General features: G+C 50.9%; 1 protein-coding gene across 3 annotated transcripts; it reads right to left on the bottom strand.

Annotated features, from left to right (window-relative positions):
* Positions 1-1,356: 1,356 nt before the first annotated feature.
* On the bottom strand, positions 1,357-13,103 carry CIMIP4 (ciliary microtubule inner protein 4). 3 transcript variants are annotated; one of them, XM_085025036.1, is made up of 7 exons: positions 12,930-13,068; positions 12,666-12,769; positions 9,229-9,288; positions 7,608-8,053; positions 6,462-6,606; positions 1,692-1,802; positions 1,357-1,512 (listed from the first exon to the last, which is right to left on the bottom strand). In XM_085025036.1, the coding sequence occupies exons 3-7, from the start codon at positions 9,248-9,250 to the stop codon at positions 1,424-1,426; spliced, it is 813 nt and encodes a 270-aa protein (XP_084881162.1). In that variant the 5' UTR covers positions 9,251-9,288; positions 12,666-12,769; positions 12,930-13,068; the 3' UTR covers positions 1,357-1,423. The 3 variants fall into 3 exon arrangements, with proteins under 3 accessions (XP_084881162.1, XP_013852995.2, XP_084881161.1); XM_013997541.3 differs by having other exon boundaries at positions 12,666-13,103; XM_085025035.1 differs by having other exon boundaries at positions 12,531-13,035.
* Positions 13,104-16,433: the final 3,330 nt, after the last annotated feature.

Raw genomic sequence — 16,433 nt, 5'->3', positions numbered from 1 at the left:
AGCATCTGGAATGTTATAATTGCTACGTCAGCACGGGGTGGGGACTGCTTTATCTACCGTCCTTGAGGTGGCTCATTTTTTCAGTTGCCACCTTTGAAGAGCAGATAGGAGCTCCTCAATAAAGATGATGTCTCATTTTGCCAGCACAAGAACAGAGTCTGGCAGAACGTAGGTACCCAGGAGCAGCCTTTGTGGCTCAGTGCCAACGAATCTGACTAGCATCCATGAGGACGCAGGTTCGATCCCTGGCCTCGCTCAATGAGCTGTGGTGTAGATCACAGATGCCACTCTGTGTAGACCGGCAGCTGTAAGCTCTGGTTCAAACGCTAGCCTGGGAACTTCCACTTGCCTTGGGTGTGGCCCTAAAAAAAAAAAAAAAAGTTCGGAGATCATGGGAAAGGGCTTCTGGCCAGGAGGATGGAGCAGCTCAGTGAGGTCGTGGGAGACCCAGATTGTACTGCAGGGACACCAGTTCCTCCTGTCACAGGGTATCTGCCCGTACAGCCTATGCTGCATAGTTCCTTGCTCAGGAGCAAGAATACTCCCAAGTTTTCCTGGTGGAAAAAATAATTTCTCAAAAAAGAAAAAAAAAAAAAAAAAAAAAAAGAGAGAGTTCCAGTTGTGGCTCAGTGGCTTAAGAACCTGACTAGTATCCGCAAGCACACAGGTTCAATTCCTCGCCTTACTCAGTGGGTTAGGGATCCAGCAATGCCACAAGCTGTGGTGTAGGTGTGGCTGGGGGTCTGATCTGGCATTGCTGTGGCTGTGCGGTAGGCCAGCAGCTGCAGCTCTGATTCAACCCCGAGCCCAGAAACTTCCATATGCCCAAAGTGCAGCCCTAAAAGGCAAAAAACAAAACAAAACAAAACTCCCAGAATTTTTCAGTATACCCCACACTTTCCTTGCATCTCATTGGCCTAAGTTGAGTCACATGCCCCTTTCTGAACCAATCACTTTGCGCGTAGGGGGCAGGGTTAGAATTATGGGAGTCAAATCCAAGCTACCTCTGCACGGGAGCCGGGTATGGCCAGTTTCTCCCAAGTCCAAAACCTCTTGGGGAAAGAACAGACATCTGGAAATAACTGAGGTTCTGCTGGGGAGGGTCCTGCAGGGTAAAATCCAGCAGTTTCCACTCTCGGAGCCCTCCACACGGGGCAAGGCGTCCTGGGCTTGGGCAGAGTTCTCCTCAGCTCTCACATCCTTTCCTAGAATGATAGGGGGAAGGTGTGTGTGTGTTTAGGGGGAAGGGCCCGGGGGGGTTGGGGTCCTCAGGGCTTCTCTGCTCCCTCTTTTGGCCTCTACAGCCCTGCACATTCTCCCACCCCCACCCGGAAGAAAGCCAAGCAGAGGCAAAGGTGCCGATGTGTGTGTTTATTGTTGGCCCTTTCTCTGAGCGGAGGGCACCGCTTCTCGGTTTAATCTTCTACTTCGAGTTCTTGTTTTTGCTCTTTTCTTTCTCATCCAATGCCTTCTGCAAGTTCATGTTCATTGCATTTTTCTGGTGCCACCGTCCTGCAGAGAGCAAGGGAGGTGTCAGCACAGGTCACCCAGAGGCCCTCTGGAATAGCCAAGCTCCATTGGTGGCCAAGTGTCTTCCAAAAGCCCACCAGCTGGGCTTTCCCCTCTGGACCTTGGGCCCAATACGCCTGCGCAGGGAGTGCCCACCTCCCCTCCCCACAGCTCCTACCTACCCAGATCATCCGTCTTCCTGCCGTGCCAGTGTTCTATGTCTCTCACTGATTTCTCAATCACCTCCGGGGTGTAGGAGGCCTTCATGAGGCTCTTCGTCTCCTGAGGGGCCCCTGTGGGACCCCGTGAAGACATTCCCAGAAGCCCTGAGTCGACGGAGGGCAGGTACTCCAGGGGTCGTATCTGGGTGTCAATTTCCTCTAGGGATGGTGGATTGTGCGAGGCCAAGGGAATGGGGAGGGTGAGGCAGAGGGAAGCCAGCCTGGGTTCAAACCCCAGCTCCATCATTTCTGGACAGTATGGCCTCAGATAAGATTCTAACCTTTCAGAGCTTTGGTCGCTTCATCTATTTGAAGGAATAACATGTACTTTCAAGACTGAGAAGATTAGGCGTTCCCGTGGTGGCTCAGTGGTGAACGAGTATCCATGTATCGCGAGGACACAGGTTCGATTCCTGGCCTCACTCAGTGGGTTAAGGATCCGGCGTTGCTGTGAGCTGTGGCGTAGGTTGCAGACACAGCTCAGATCCCACGTTGCTGTGGCTGTGGCTGTGGCTGGCAGCTACAGCTCCAATTCAACCCCTAGCCTGGGAGCTTCCATATGCTGCCCTAAAAAGAAAAAAAAAAAAAAAAGATTGAGAAGAGTACATTCGTTGGAGCATCTGGCATGCGGCAATTGATACCTGTATGTTCAGATAATGTTTATGTCTGTGCGTAAAGTTAAAACCCACACACAGGAAATCAATAGTCAGCAGAATCATCAAACAGAGCGCCAAATTCCAGAAATAACAGGGATTTGAATGATCAGTGACAGACCATAAAATAAGTGCATTTAATGGAATTTCAGAAACGAAACATAATAACGGAAAGATAACGGATGAGGGTAGGGGAAAAAATGTATACATGTAAGGATAACTTGATCCCCTTTGCTGTACAGTGGAAAAAAATAAATTAATAAAAAAAAAAGAAAGAAAGATAACGGATGGTAAGAAGCCTGGAATTTGCTTCAAAATAATCTGGAGTGGGGAGTTCCCTAGTGGTGCAGTGGGCTAAGGATCTGGTGTGTTTGGTTTTTTTCTTTTTTGTCTTTTGTCTTTTTAGGGCTGCACCCCGCTGCATATGGAGGTTCCCAGGCTACGGGTTGAATCAGAGCTGTAGCTGAGGGCCTACACCACAGCCACAGCAATGCTGGATCCGAGCCAAGTCTGCGACCTACACCACAGCTCACGGCAACGCCGGATCCTTAACCCGCTGAGCAAGGCCAGGGATCGAACCTAGGTCCTCAAGGATACTAGTCAGATTTGTCTCCACTGAGCCACGAAGGGAACACCTATCTATGCATTCTTTTACTCATATTATCTTCCATCATGTCCTATCATAAGGGATTGGATATAGTGTTGTTTTTTTATGGCCACACCTGCAGCCTATGGACGTTCCCAGGCCAGGGATTGAATCTGAGCCATAACTGTGACCTTCGCCAGAGCTGCTGCCAAGCCGGATCCTTTAACCCACTGTACAGGGGATCAAACCCGCACCCCCGCAGTGAGAGGAGCTGCTGCAGTCAGATTCTTAACCCACTGCACCACGGCGGGAACTCCAAAACTAAGTATTTTAGTAGGCTACAGTTACATAAAAGAATATCTTTATGACGTAGCATGGCACAGGATTTTTTCAACCCACTCCTCCTGGAAACATCTCTATCTCAGGAAAGAGCAATTCATCCCACCTGGGTTTTTGCAGTCCCCTCCTCACCGGTCTCCCCGTTTCTGCCGCAGCTCCCTTACATCTGTTCTCAACACGGCAACTGGAATGATCCCTTAGGCTAAGTCAAATCGTGCCTTTCTCTGCTTAAGACCTTCCCCTGGTTCCCCAATTCACTAAGAGAAGAGACCGTCCAGCGGCCACGGCCACCTAGCTCGTGTCCTCTGATTTCCTCTCCCTGCTCCTGTCCAGCCACAAGAACCTCCTTGGCCTGGAGCAGCAAGTGCGAAGACCAAGCGGGGCTGATGGCAACAGAGGGGAACGCGGAGGTGAGGCACTTGGACAGCTGGGTGTGGAAAGCAACGCCCTAATTCGTAGCGCTTGCCAATTTCTGCAGTGTAAATACCCTTGACCCTTGAACAATGTGGGTTTGAACTGCACGGGTCGACCTATGTCTGTATTTTTTTTTTTTTTCAACACATACAGTACCTGTGTTTTCCTTTAACAGAGCTTTAAAAATTAACTAGGTGTGGGGGAAAGTTTGTGTTTGGTTAAAAGTCACAGTACATGGAATCAATAGAGCAAGGACAGAGTCCTGATTCTGTCCAAACTGTCTGAGATTCCTGCCCTGGATTAGTCATTTATCAATTCCTTTGTTTTCAAGGCAGAGAGAGTAGTTCTCTGATTTTGACTGGGCCCGGGGGGCGGGGGGTGCAATCAGCACCACAACTCCCCTTCCCACCCCACCCCGTTCTTCAAGGGTCAGCTGAAACACTGTGGTCAATTGTAAGATAGCTTTGTGATGCCAACTGGTTTGGTAAAATGCAACAATCGACTCCTAGAAGCTGGTGCAAGCGGGTATGAGTGGGCTCCATTGCACCCTTGTGTTTCTCAGGCTGGATGCCGTTTTTTTTTTTTTTTTTTTTTTTTTTTTTGCTTTTTAGGGTGCACCCTCGGCATATGGAAGTTCCCAGGCTAGGAGTTGAATCAGAGCTATAGCTGTTGGCCTATTACCACAGCCACAGCAACTTGGGATCTGAGCTGCATTTGCAACTTACCACAGCTCATGGCAACGCCGGATCCTTAACCCACTGAGTGAGGCCAGAGATCGAACCTGCATCCTCAAGGATACTGATAACCCGCTAAGCCTCAGTGAACACTCAGGGCTGGAGGCTTTTTAGATCATTCTGTCCCATTTACGTAGACATCACCACATAAGGGCCCATATACTGGGTGCTAGAGGAGTTCCCTGGGGGTCTAGTGGTTAGGACTTGGCGCATTCATCGCTGTGGCAAAGGTTCAATCCCTGGGCTGGGAACTGAGATGTCACATCAGGCTGAAGCCGAAAACAAAAATTACTGGGTGTTAAATGTTATAGAGACAAACGGAAGGCTGATTCCTGAAGCCCAGAACAGGACAATCTGAGCTGTATCCTCTCTTTCCTCCCAAGCAACACCCTTTCTCACCAAGCCCAAAGAAAAACCCAGAAAGGTTTTCCCATGGCTGTCTGGTTCCTCGGGTGACCAGGATCTGAGCCAGGTGGGAGGCTTGCCAGGCCCTGGGGGCACATGGAGTGAGGAGGGAAGAAAGAAGAAGCCAGAAAGACTTGGCCTTTTGCAATGAGGCCTAACTAGAACCTGGGGCCAGAGAGAAGACACCGCTTGCTGACCGAGGGCCCCATCGGAGCAATCGGTTCAACCCTTGGAAACAGGGTCATAGCTCCTGGGGTGACCCAGTGCTGGGAAAGACTCTGGGGCTTTGGAGGCTAAAGAAAAACCTGGCGTTGAGTTTCAGATCCACCTCTTATTAGTGAGAGTTTCTGGGCAAACTGTTTCTCATCTGCCTATGAAATGGATCTAGGAGTACTCCTTAAGAAAAAGACCCATGGGAGTTCCCATCGTGGCTCAGAGGTTAATGAACCCGACTAGCATCAATGAGGATGCGGGTTCGATTCCAGTGGGTTAAGGATCCAGCATTGCTGTGAGCTGTGGTGTAGGTCGCAGACATGGCTCAGATCCTGCATTGCTGTGGCTGGGGTATAGGCTGGTGGCTACAGCTCCAATTGGACCCCTAGCCTGGGAACCTCCATATGCCACAGGTTGAGCCCTAAAAAAGACAAAAAAAAAAAAAAAAGAAAGAAAGAAAGAAAGAACTGTGGGGGGAGTTCCCATTGTGGTTCAGTGGGTTAAGAACCTGACTGGTATCTGCGAAGATGCAGTTCAACCCCTGGCCTCACTAAGTGGGTCTGGGATCCAGCATTGCCGCCAGCTGTGGCATGGGTGGAAGATGTCGCTTGGATCTGGTGTTGCTGTGACTGTGGCATAGGCCGGTGACTGCAGCTCAGATTCAACCCCTAGCCTGGGAACCTCCATATGCCACAGGTGGGGCCCTACAAAGGAAAAAAGAAAGAAAAAAGAAAAGAAAACCGAAAAACCATGGGGACCCACAGGACAGACACATGGCAAATGTCCAGACATCCGACCCACACTTTGTCCCAGAGGTGCCACCCCTGGGCTCTGGGAAAGAAAAATGTGGCCTATCAGCTACTAAGCACTCACTGTGTGCTCAGGCCTGAGTGCCCCCCTGCGGCTGGCTCTTCATAGAATCCTGTCATGTCTTTAGCTCCATTGTACCCACCGAGAAGATTGGCAGAGACTCAGAGAGGTTAAGGATCCTGCCTAAGGCCACACCCACTGGCTGAGCTGAGCTTTGAACCCAGGAAGCCTGGTACTGTCATGGTGACCAATGGTGGCCAGGCCAAGGGCGCCCAGGCCTCCTCTTGGCAGATTAGGACACCAGAGGTAGAAGGGGAGTGAGGGGCTGACTGCCAGCTGCAATGGGCCATCCAAATGGTCAGGACAGACTTGCCAGGGGACTGGATGTCCCCAGCACAGGGCCTGGCATAGAGGCGGCCCTTGGTGGCCATGAACTGGGTGTCCCTGGGGATGTATCCTGGGGTCTTAAGATTCCATTTGGGGTCCAGTCAGCGGTGGATACCCCAAAGCTCCCCTTGCCTAATGCACTGGGGGGCTATCCGTGTTCACAGCACCCACCCTTGCCCTTCAGCCTGACCTTGAAAGAAGTTTGACCGCATGTGGTAGCCCAGATCATAGTAGTCGGAAAAGATGGAGGTGATGTCGGCAGGACTCTGGATCCGGCTGGGCCAGGAGCTTGCCCTCTTCGGGCCCTCCCGGGCTTCACCAAGGGCCCTTTGAGCCTGAGGAGGGAGGCAGGGGGGAGCGACGAGGAGCAGAGTCGAGCCAGCTTCCATCTAACTTCTGCCACTGAGCCTGTGCTCACCACCTCCTCCCTACCCTTAGCCTGCAGCCTTCAACCGACTCCCAGGCCTGAGAGGTGGCATAGCTGAAGGTGTGCCACCCCCCCATCCCCCCACTCCCCCCATCCCCCCACCCCCACCCCGTCTCCCACTCAGGCCTCAGGCATGGAGAAGGATCCTGAAAACTCTTCCCTACACTAGACACCTGCTGTGGAGCAGCCTCAGGACACATCTTTATAAGGAGTCAAACCCAGCTCGTCTTTTTTTTTTTCCTTTTTTTTTTTTGTCTTTTGCCTTTTCTAGGCCCGCTTCCATGGCATATGGAGCTTCTCAGGCTAGGGGTCGAATCGGAGCTGTTGCTGCCGGCCTATGCCAGAGCTACAGCAACGTGGGATCCGAGCTGCATCTGCGACCTACACTACAGCTCATGGCAATGCCGGATCCTTAACCCACTGATCGAGGCCAGGGATCGAACCCGCATCCTTTTTTTTTTTTTTTTTTTGTCTTTTTGCCTTTTCTAGGGTCGTTTCCCATGGCATATGGAGGTTCCAGGCTAGGGTTTCAATCGGAGTTGTAGCCACCAGCCTGCAATGCCAGATCTGAGCCATGGCTGTGACCTACACCACAGCTCACGGGAACACCAGATCCTTAACCCGCTGAGCAAGGCCAGGGTTCCTAGTCAGATTCGTTAACCACTGAGCCAAGACAGAAACTCCTCCTTTTTGATATAATTACAGGGACCCTGTACTCAAGAGCAGCTTCCTTAGGACTTCCCGTTGTTTTGACCCCTAGCCTGGGAACTTCCATATGCCACAGGTGCAGCCCCAAAAAGTTAAAAAAAAAAAAAAAAAAAAAAGATCAGCTTGCTTAGGGGTTCTTACTGTAGGTCGCCGTGCCTGACCTCCCTGCCACCCTGAGCCCCCCGCGCCCCGTTCTGACACCTGCTCCTCGGAGACCAGCTGGTCCACCACGTTGCTTCCAAACTTGTGGCGAATGTTGTTGGGGATGCTGCTGCTCCTCTGGCCCTGGGCCCCCGATCTGGGGTCTTCCTCCAGCCCCTGGCACAGCTGAGCCCCCACTCGGGAGGAAGCCCTGCTCTCCCTCGAGGAGGGTCTGTAGCTCCCATTCTTCAGGGGCCCCAGCTGTGAGTCCCTGCAGGGGGAGGCCCCGCTGATGGTGGATGGGGGCGGAGGCCGGATCTCCTCCAGGGAGGCCTGCCCCAGGGAGCTGCCTCGGGGACTGTCTCTCCGGTACAGGGATGGCTGCTGGGAGACTGGGACCTGGTACTTGAACTTGGAGGAGTCCAAGGGGCTGCAGGCAGTTCTCCAGGGGTCCGTGTCCTGCTGGTCTTCCTTGTTCACATGGCCCCTGGCCAAAGTGGTTGTACCTGAAAAGGGAAGAGAGGGAGGGAAGGAGAGGTAAACAGATGCACAGTGAAAAACAGGAAGGGAGCAGTTCCCGTTGTGGCTCAGCAGTAATGAATCTGACTAGTATCCATGAGGATGCAGGTTCGATCCCTGGCCTCACTCAGCGGTTAAGGATCCGGCGTTGCCCATGAGCTGCGGTGTAGTTTGCAGACACAGCTTGGATCTGGTGTTGCTGTGGCTGAGGTGTAGGCTGGCAGCTGTAGCTCTGATTGGACCCCTAGCCTGGGAACCTCCATATGCCGAAGGTGCAGCCGTAAAAAGAAAAAAAAAAGAAATAATAATGCAGTGATAAAGGAGGACCCTGGATATTCATTATGGGATAAACGGAGCAATATCTTTGAGCTTTTCTGCAGAACTATGGCTCCTGCCCAGTTGAGAATGATGATTTAGGGCTGAGGGCAAGATTCCCGGAGCATCATTCTGCGACCTCACCGCCAGCCTATCACAAGAAAGTCACACGCCCCGCAGCCCTTACCCCAAATTTTGCCTATAAAAACGTTCCCCCCTAGAGTTTCCACTGCGATGCAAGGGGATTGGTGGCGTCTCTGCTGTGCTGGAACGCAGGTTCAACCCCTGACCCGGCTCAGTGGGTTAAGGATCCAGGCCTGCTTCAGCCGTGGCATAGGTCACAGCTATGGCTCGGTTCTGATCCCTGATCCAGGATTTCCACATGCTGCAGGACCGCCAGAAATGAACAAACAGAGAAAAACAAACCAAAAAATCTTCTCCTTCCCAAAACAACGGGGAGTTTGGAGGTTTCTGAGCACAAGCCAGCCCCTCTCCTTTCTTGGTCCTTGCAATCAACATTTTCTTTGCGCCAAGTTTAAATTTCACTTTGTTTGGCCTCACTGTGGGTAGGACCCCTTGGAACTTGTGTTCGGTTACAAGAGGGGACCTGAGAGAGAGGTCACAATCCCCAGGCCTGGCAGCTGGGAGGGGCTCAGCACTATTGCTTTCCCTCCCTTTCCTTTCTGTCTTTGAACGGATCACCCCAAGGATGTCAGGTCACACAGTGGGTCTGGAGGCCAAAGCAGGACTGAGGGAGAGGGGGAAGGGGCTGGTCCCTGCGCCCCCAGGGAGGCCCTCCAGAAGCCCCACGTGTGCCCTCGGCGTGACCCTGGTCGGCCTGTCCTACCTGGTCGGTGGCCCAGCTCCATCGGCTCTTGCTTTGGGACGGAGAACTCCAAGCCTAGTCCTGTAGACAGAGAAACACAATCATCTCAAACGACACAGATGGTAACAACAAACAAGGGCTGAACGGGGAGGCCCGTGGCCATCGGCCCAGCCTGATCAGAGGTCCCTCCATGCTGCCTTCAGGGCTCTCTGGCACCCAGGAGCCCCCTGCCCCATCCACCCACCACCCTGGCACTGGGTCTGCCTCCTGGACCTTGGCATTGGGCTGTGCCTTGTCTGGAAAGCCCTGGTCATCTCCATCATCACTGCCTCAAGGCCTTTTTCAAGCAGTCTGGGGGCCCAGGGCTCCTCTTCTTCCTTTGTGATTTTCCTTTTTCTTTTTAGGGCCACACCTGTGGCATATGGACGTTCCCAGGCCAGGGGTTGAATCGGAACTGCAGTAGCTGCCAGCCTACACCACAGCCGCAGCAGCAATGGATCCGAGCCACGTCTGTGACCACAGCTCACAGCAATGCTGGATCCTTAACCCACTGAGTGAGGCTAGGGATCGAACCCATGTCCTCATGGATATTAGTCAGATTCGTTTCTGCTGCACCACAGTGAGAACTCCTGCAGTTGGATTCTTGACCCACTGGGCCACAATGGCAACTCCTTAAGTGATTTTTAGATTAGCTAATCCAATCTCTTCATTTTATAAATAAAGAACCTGAGCTCCAGAGAGGGAGAGTAATTTGTCTGAGGTCATCCAGCAAATTGGTCTACTGATAAACTCAGAGCTGGTTAAGAACCACAGCCACAGCAACACCAGATCTGAGCCGTGTCTGCAACCTACCCTGCAGCTTGTGGCAATGCTGGCTCCTTAACCCACTGAGTGAGGCCAGGGATCAAACCTGCTTCCTCATGGATACTAGTGGGTTCTTAATGTGCTGAACTACAACTGGGATTGCTTCTTTTTTTTTTTTCCTTTTGTCTTTTTACGGCCGTACCTACGGCATATGGAGGTTCCCAGGCTAGGGGTCTAATTGGAGCTATAGCTGCCAGCCTACACCACAGACACAGCAACACCAGATACAAACTGCATCTTCGACCTACACCACAGCTCCCGGCAACGCCAGATCCTTAACCCACTGAGTGAGGCCAGGGATTGAACCTGTAACCTCATGGTTCCTAGTTGGATTTGTTTCAGCTGCACCACAACAGGAACTCCCAGGATTGCTTCTCAGAGATCCTCTCAATAGAACAATAAGGCCTCTTGGAAGCTTAAGGATGCTGTCCCTTAGCGAGAGCCCCAGTAGAAAAAAGAATGGGACTTTTGTCCTTTTGTCTAGTGGAGTGGACCACTATAAGTTTATTTTCTTTCTTTTGTTTTTCTTTTCTTTTCTTTTCTTTTCTTTTTTTTTTCTTTTTTTTTTTCTTTTTTTTTTTTTTTTTTTGCTTTTTAGGGCTGTACTTGTGGCATATGGAGGTTCCCAGGCTAGGGGTTTAATCAGAGCTACAGCTGTCAGTCTACCCCACAGCCACAGCAATCAGGATCCAAGCCATGCCTGTGACCTACACCACAGCCCAAGGCAACACCAGATCCTTAACCCACTGAGCAAGGCCGGGGATTGAACCTGCAACCTCATGCTTACTAGTCGGATTCGTTTCCACTGCACCACAATGGCAACTTCAGTTTCACAGCTTTTAAGAAAACTGTATCAGTAAAAATAGTGCCAGCTGGAGTTAAAAGGACAGAGATAGTACAAAATAAAAAGAGATCAGTAGACTCCCAAATTCTGCTGGCAGGAAACAGTCTGAGAAAACTATTCGGCTGAAAACACATCCTCCCTAAAGGAAAGAAAGAAAGAAAGAAAGAAAGAAAGAAAGAAAGAGAGATGGAGGGAGGGAGGGAGAGAGGGAGAGAGGAAAGGAAGGAAGGAAGGAAGGAAAGAATGAAGAAGAAAATGTATCTTAGTAAGTGAAAGCAAGAGTCCATATGGCAGAGTGGAGAGCCATCAAGTTGTATCTTGAAACCAAATCAGGGAAAGTCCAACATTTGCTTGACTGGATTTCAGAGTTGCTATGGACCAGTGACTCCTTCAAGTCTGAATTTTCCTCATTTTTGGACAGGACTATCTACAGCTCTCATCCTATATCCTCCACACCATTGGATGTTGGGTGGGTTCAGGACAGATAGCAAAGTTTATCAGATTTACTAATGGACAAGAATAAGAACCAAGGATCTTCATCCACACCTGGACCCAATTTATAGGACCAGATTCTAAATGTTAAGCCGATGCTCTAATAGGATGAGACTTTTGGAAATCTTGGGAGGGGAGGGGATGACTATATTTTGCATGTGGAAGGAGTGTTTATCATTTGGGGCTAGAGGGTGGACCGAGGTGGGCAGTAACATGGCTTCCAGTGACCCCTCCCCCATTCCTTGGTATTTGCCCACTTGTGTAATTCTATCCCTTTGAGTATGAGCTGGACCTACTGACTTGTTTCTAACTCATGGACTGTGGTGAAAATGATGGGATGCCACTTTCAAGATGAGGTTACAAAAGACTGTGACTACTGTCTTATTCACACTCTCCCTGGCTCTTCTTTTTGGAAGTGGTTCCATGTTGTGAGCTAGAGAGGCCCACATGGCAAGGAACTGAGGGCCTCCGGCCACCAACTCATGAGGAGCTGAGGCTCTCAGTTCAGTAATCTGAGGAACTGAATCCCACCAAGTGTGTGGGCATAGAAAGGGGTCTTTCTCTAGTTGAGCTTTGAGATGAGACCAAAGCCACAGCCAACATCTTTTTTCTTTTCTTTTTTTTTAAACTTTTTGCCATTTCTTGGGCTGCTCCCGTGGCATATGGAGATTCCCAGCTAGGGGTCAAATCAGAGCTGTAGCCACTGGCCTACGCCAGAGCCACAGCAATACTGGATCTGAGCCGCATCTGCAACCTACACCACAGCTCATGGCAACGCCGATCCTTAACCCACTGAGCAAGGCCAGGAATCGAACCCGCAACCTCATGGTTCCCAGTTGGATTCATTAACCACTGAGCCATGATGGGAACTCCTCCATCCAACATCTTGATCACAGTCTGTGAGAGACTCTGAGACAAGACAACCCACTGAAGCTACATCTATGTGCCTGAACCACAGAAACTATGAGATAATAATTGTTGTCTTTAGTCACTAAGCTTGGGGAGATTTGTTACGCAGCAGGAGATAACCATTAGAACTCATGTGTTAAGTATTCTTGCATATGGTAGATTAGTCTCTTTTCACAAGGACTCAGTGAGAGGTTCGTGGAAAGTACTGACTTACCCTCTCTCATGGTTGGAGAATCTGAGGCTCAGAAAAGAAACAGGACTTCGCCCAAGGTGCTGCTGAAACCAAGCCCCACTCTTCCATCTACTTCAAGTTCACTTCTGTCCCTGTTCCGCATCCCAAGCCACCTACCTGATGTGACCACAGCAGCTCCCTGTCTGCCCCAATGGCACCTTCAGTCCAGAGCACCCTGGACTGGCTTGAACAGAAATATAGACTCACTGCCAGTTTCTGACCTGGAGAGAAATGCCCCAACAGATGTGGGTCAAGGAGGGAGGGAAAGTAGGTTCCACTGTGGTCTAGGCACGAGACCCACAAGCAAATCTGAATGGAGGAAGGAAGATGAAGTCCCGGGTCCCGGCAGACCCCTGGCCCACTTCAAGGTCCCTGCCTCACCGCTTCACTCTCTCCCATAACATCAGAAAACACGTGAACAACCCTGGTGTGTGCTGAAGCCCAGGAGTGCAGATCTGAGCTGCACAACTGCTGGAGACCAATGGATAGTTGCTGAGGAGCAGCCCTCCCCTTGTTTATTGGTGTTGCCATGGTGATCACTGTATACAGGGCTCTGTTACCTCAGAGGGATGACAGGCCCCCCTGGGGGTCAGAAGCCAGAAAGAGCCTGTACTGAGGAGGCAGCAAGGGCCTTCAGATGTTGTTTACTCTCTCACTCACAATGTCCCTTGAGACTCCATCATGGGCCAGGTTGTGTGACAGGCACAGAGGGCTCAGATGCCATCAAGTATGAAGGATGTTCCTGGGATTACAAAGGAGTAAATGGAGTCATTAGTTTTGTCTAGGGAAGAGGGGGCAGGGCTCACAGAAGGGCCATTTGAGCTGGACCTTGTAGGTTGCGTAGGAGTTCAACAATTTAAAAGGAACGAGAATATTAAAGGCAAAGGGGTGCTTATGAGCATAAATTAGGTCAAGCAGGTGGGGAGGGAAGGGAAAGGCACCTGGAGCTGTCTAAGCTGGATGTGAGGACTAGAAATCACAGTAAAACTAGAGCTGGGGTGGGACAGCGAGGGGCTACTCTCCTCCTCTGGAACCACAAGGGCTACAGAAGATCAACAACGTTAAGTGACTTCTGCAGTTTGTTCTGCACTGGCTCCGTCCTGTGTGTCTGTTGTTCAGCTGAGGGTTGGAGGAAGAGGGAAGGATTAGGGATTTAGGGAATGTCTCTTGCAAACCCAGGCTTTCAGGGTCTCCTGAGGAGGCTGAAAGCATAAACTTGTGGTCTTCAGAGTCTGCACCTGCCACGTTTCAGAAGAGCAACTTTGGCCAAGTTCTTCAGCGGAACGTTCCTCATACATGAAAACAGATATAACCCCCCTTCAAGGGTAAGGATGAGGACTGAAGTCATTTCTGTGAAATGCCCAGCACACTGCCTGGCACAGAGGGAGGTGTCACCTCTAACTTGAAGCTAACCCCATAAGCAGTCCATCAGCAACTGCCAAATACACCAGGCACAGACCCCTTTACCCACCTCGACATCCCTGGCAGCCCCTAATCCGAGCCAGCCCTAGCTCTTGCCGGGGGTAACACCCTTGCCTCCTCCCAGGTCTCCTTTTATGCTCTCGTCTTGGGTATTAATTATATATTGCTACAGAATAGTATCATCACAAACTCAGGATCTTAACAAATATTATCACACACTCTCTGTGAATCAGGGAATGGGCATGGCTTCTCTGCATTGGGGTCTCAGAAGCCTGCGGTCAAGGTGCTGTGGGGCTGTGTGCTCATCTGAGGCTTGACTGGGGAAGGATCTGCTTCCAAGCCCATATGGTTGTTGGCAGGACCCAGTTCTCCACGGTGGCATGCCATGAGGGCCTCAGCAGAGGCCACCCTCAGGTTCTTGCAATGTGGGCCTCCAGCATGGCACTCACCTCCTCAAAGCCAGCAAAGGAAAATGCCTACCACAAGATGGGCATGGTAGGGCGTTCCCATCATGGCTCAGTGGTAACTAACCCAACTAATATCCATGAGGATGCAGGTTCAATCCCTGGCCTCACTCAGTGGGTTAAAGATCTGGCATTGCTGTGGCTGTGGCATTGGCCAGCAGGTGCCTCTCTGATTCAGCCCGTAGCCTGGGAAATTCCATATGCCGTGGGTGCGGCCCTAAAAAAAGTATGTTGCATTTTCTCCCCACACACAAGGGAAGGGGTCACACAGGCGGTGGCAGTGGACATCAGGAGATGGAGATTGTGGGAACCACCCTGGAGAATATCTGCCAAGTCCCCTGACAGGCCTTCCTCACCTCAGCAGCCAAGTGATCTTGTTAGAGTCTATTTGAATCATGTCACTCCTCTAATCAAAACCTTCCTGTAGCTTTCCATCTCAAGAATAAAACTCAGAGTAAAACTTAAAGTGGGAGTTCCCACTGTGGCGCAGTGGTTAACGAATCCGACTAGGAACCATGAGGTTGCGGGTTCGGTCCCTGCCCTTGCTCAGTGGGTTAACGATCTGGCGTTGCCGTGATCTGTGGTGTAGGCTGCAGACGCGGCTCGGATCCCACGTTGCTGTGGCTCTGGCGTAGGCTGGTGGCTACAGTTCCGATTCGACCCCTAGCCTGGGAACCTCCATATGCCGCGAGAGCGGCCCAAAGAAATAACAAAAAGACAAAAAAAAAAAAAGCACTTAGGGAGTTCCCATCATGGCGCAGTGGTTAACAAATCCGACTAGGAACCATGAGGTTGCGGGTTCGATCCCTGCCCTTGCTCAGGGGGTTAACGATCGGCTTTGCCGTGAGCTGTGGTGTAGGTCGCAGATTCGGCTCGGATCCCGCCTTGCTGTGGCTCTGACGTAGGCTGGCAGCTACAGCTCCGATTGGACCACTAGCCTGGGAACCTCCATATGCCACGGGAGCGGCTCAAGAAATGGCAAAAAGACAAAAAAAAATAAAATAAAATAAAATATTAAAAAAAAAACAAAAAAAAAAACTTAAAGTGTTTTCATTTCATTTGCAAGGCCCTACTGAGATGCCCCCCCCACCTCTACCCGACCCCCGCTTCTCTGACCTCAGCTCCTCCCACTTTCCTGATTGCTCCCTTGGCCCCAGCCACACTGGGCTCCTCTGTTTCTTAAACACACCCAGCATAGTCCTGCCTCAGGGCCTTTGCACTAGTTATTTCTGCTGCTGCAACTTTCTTTCCCCAGATATCTTTTTTTTTTTTTTTTTTTTTTTGGTTGTGTCTGTGGCTGTAGAAGTTCCTGGCAAGGGATGAAACTCACACCACACAGCAGCAACTGAATAGCTGCAGGCGGTGAAAACACCGGATCTTTAACCTACTGTACCCACAAGGGAACTCCTCCCCAGATATCTATGTGACTTACTTTTTGAGCCTCCTTCGGGACTCTGCTCATTTTCCCAGACCAGCCTTTAAAAAAAATATCCTAACCCAACCCACACCCCCTTTCCCCTCGCTATCTTTTCTCTTACCGCACTTGTCACTATCTGACAATCCCTCTGTATGTTCATCTGTCCTTTCCCCCAGGTAAGACGTGAACCACGTGTGAGGAGGCAGCTGTGCTCACTGCCATGGCCCCTGCACCTGGACCAGTGCCCAACTCACAATAGGTGCTCAATAAATATGTTGATGGAGAGTTCCCGCTGTGGCTCAGCAAGTTACAAACCCAACTAGCACCCAAGAGCATGTGAGTTCGATCCCTGGCATCGCTCAGGGGGTTAAGGATCCAGTGTTGCCATGAGCGGTGGTGTAGCTCACAGACACAGCTTGGATCTAGTGCGGCTCTGGCTGTGGCATAGGGGCTGGCAGCTGCAGCTCTGATTCGACCCCTAACCTGGGAACCTCCATCTAATGCAGGTGCGGCCCTAAAAAAAACAAAAGAAGAAGAAAAAAAAAAAAGTGTTGCTGGAATGAGCTCTGGGGTTGGCGAGGG

Source organism: Sus scrofa, chromosome 5 (genome assembly GCF_054392235.1).
Source record: "Sus scrofa isolate SSC_HxYL_T2T_F1_AM1 chromosome 5, Sscrofa_HxYL_maternal_Yorkshire_Landrace_v2.0, whole genome shotgun sequence".
Taxonomy (NCBI): domain Eukaryota; kingdom Metazoa; phylum Chordata; class Mammalia; order Artiodactyla; family Suidae; genus Sus; species Sus scrofa.
The sequence above is the reverse complement of the archived record's forward strand: the minus strand, read 5'-3'. Positions and strand labels throughout refer to the sequence as shown.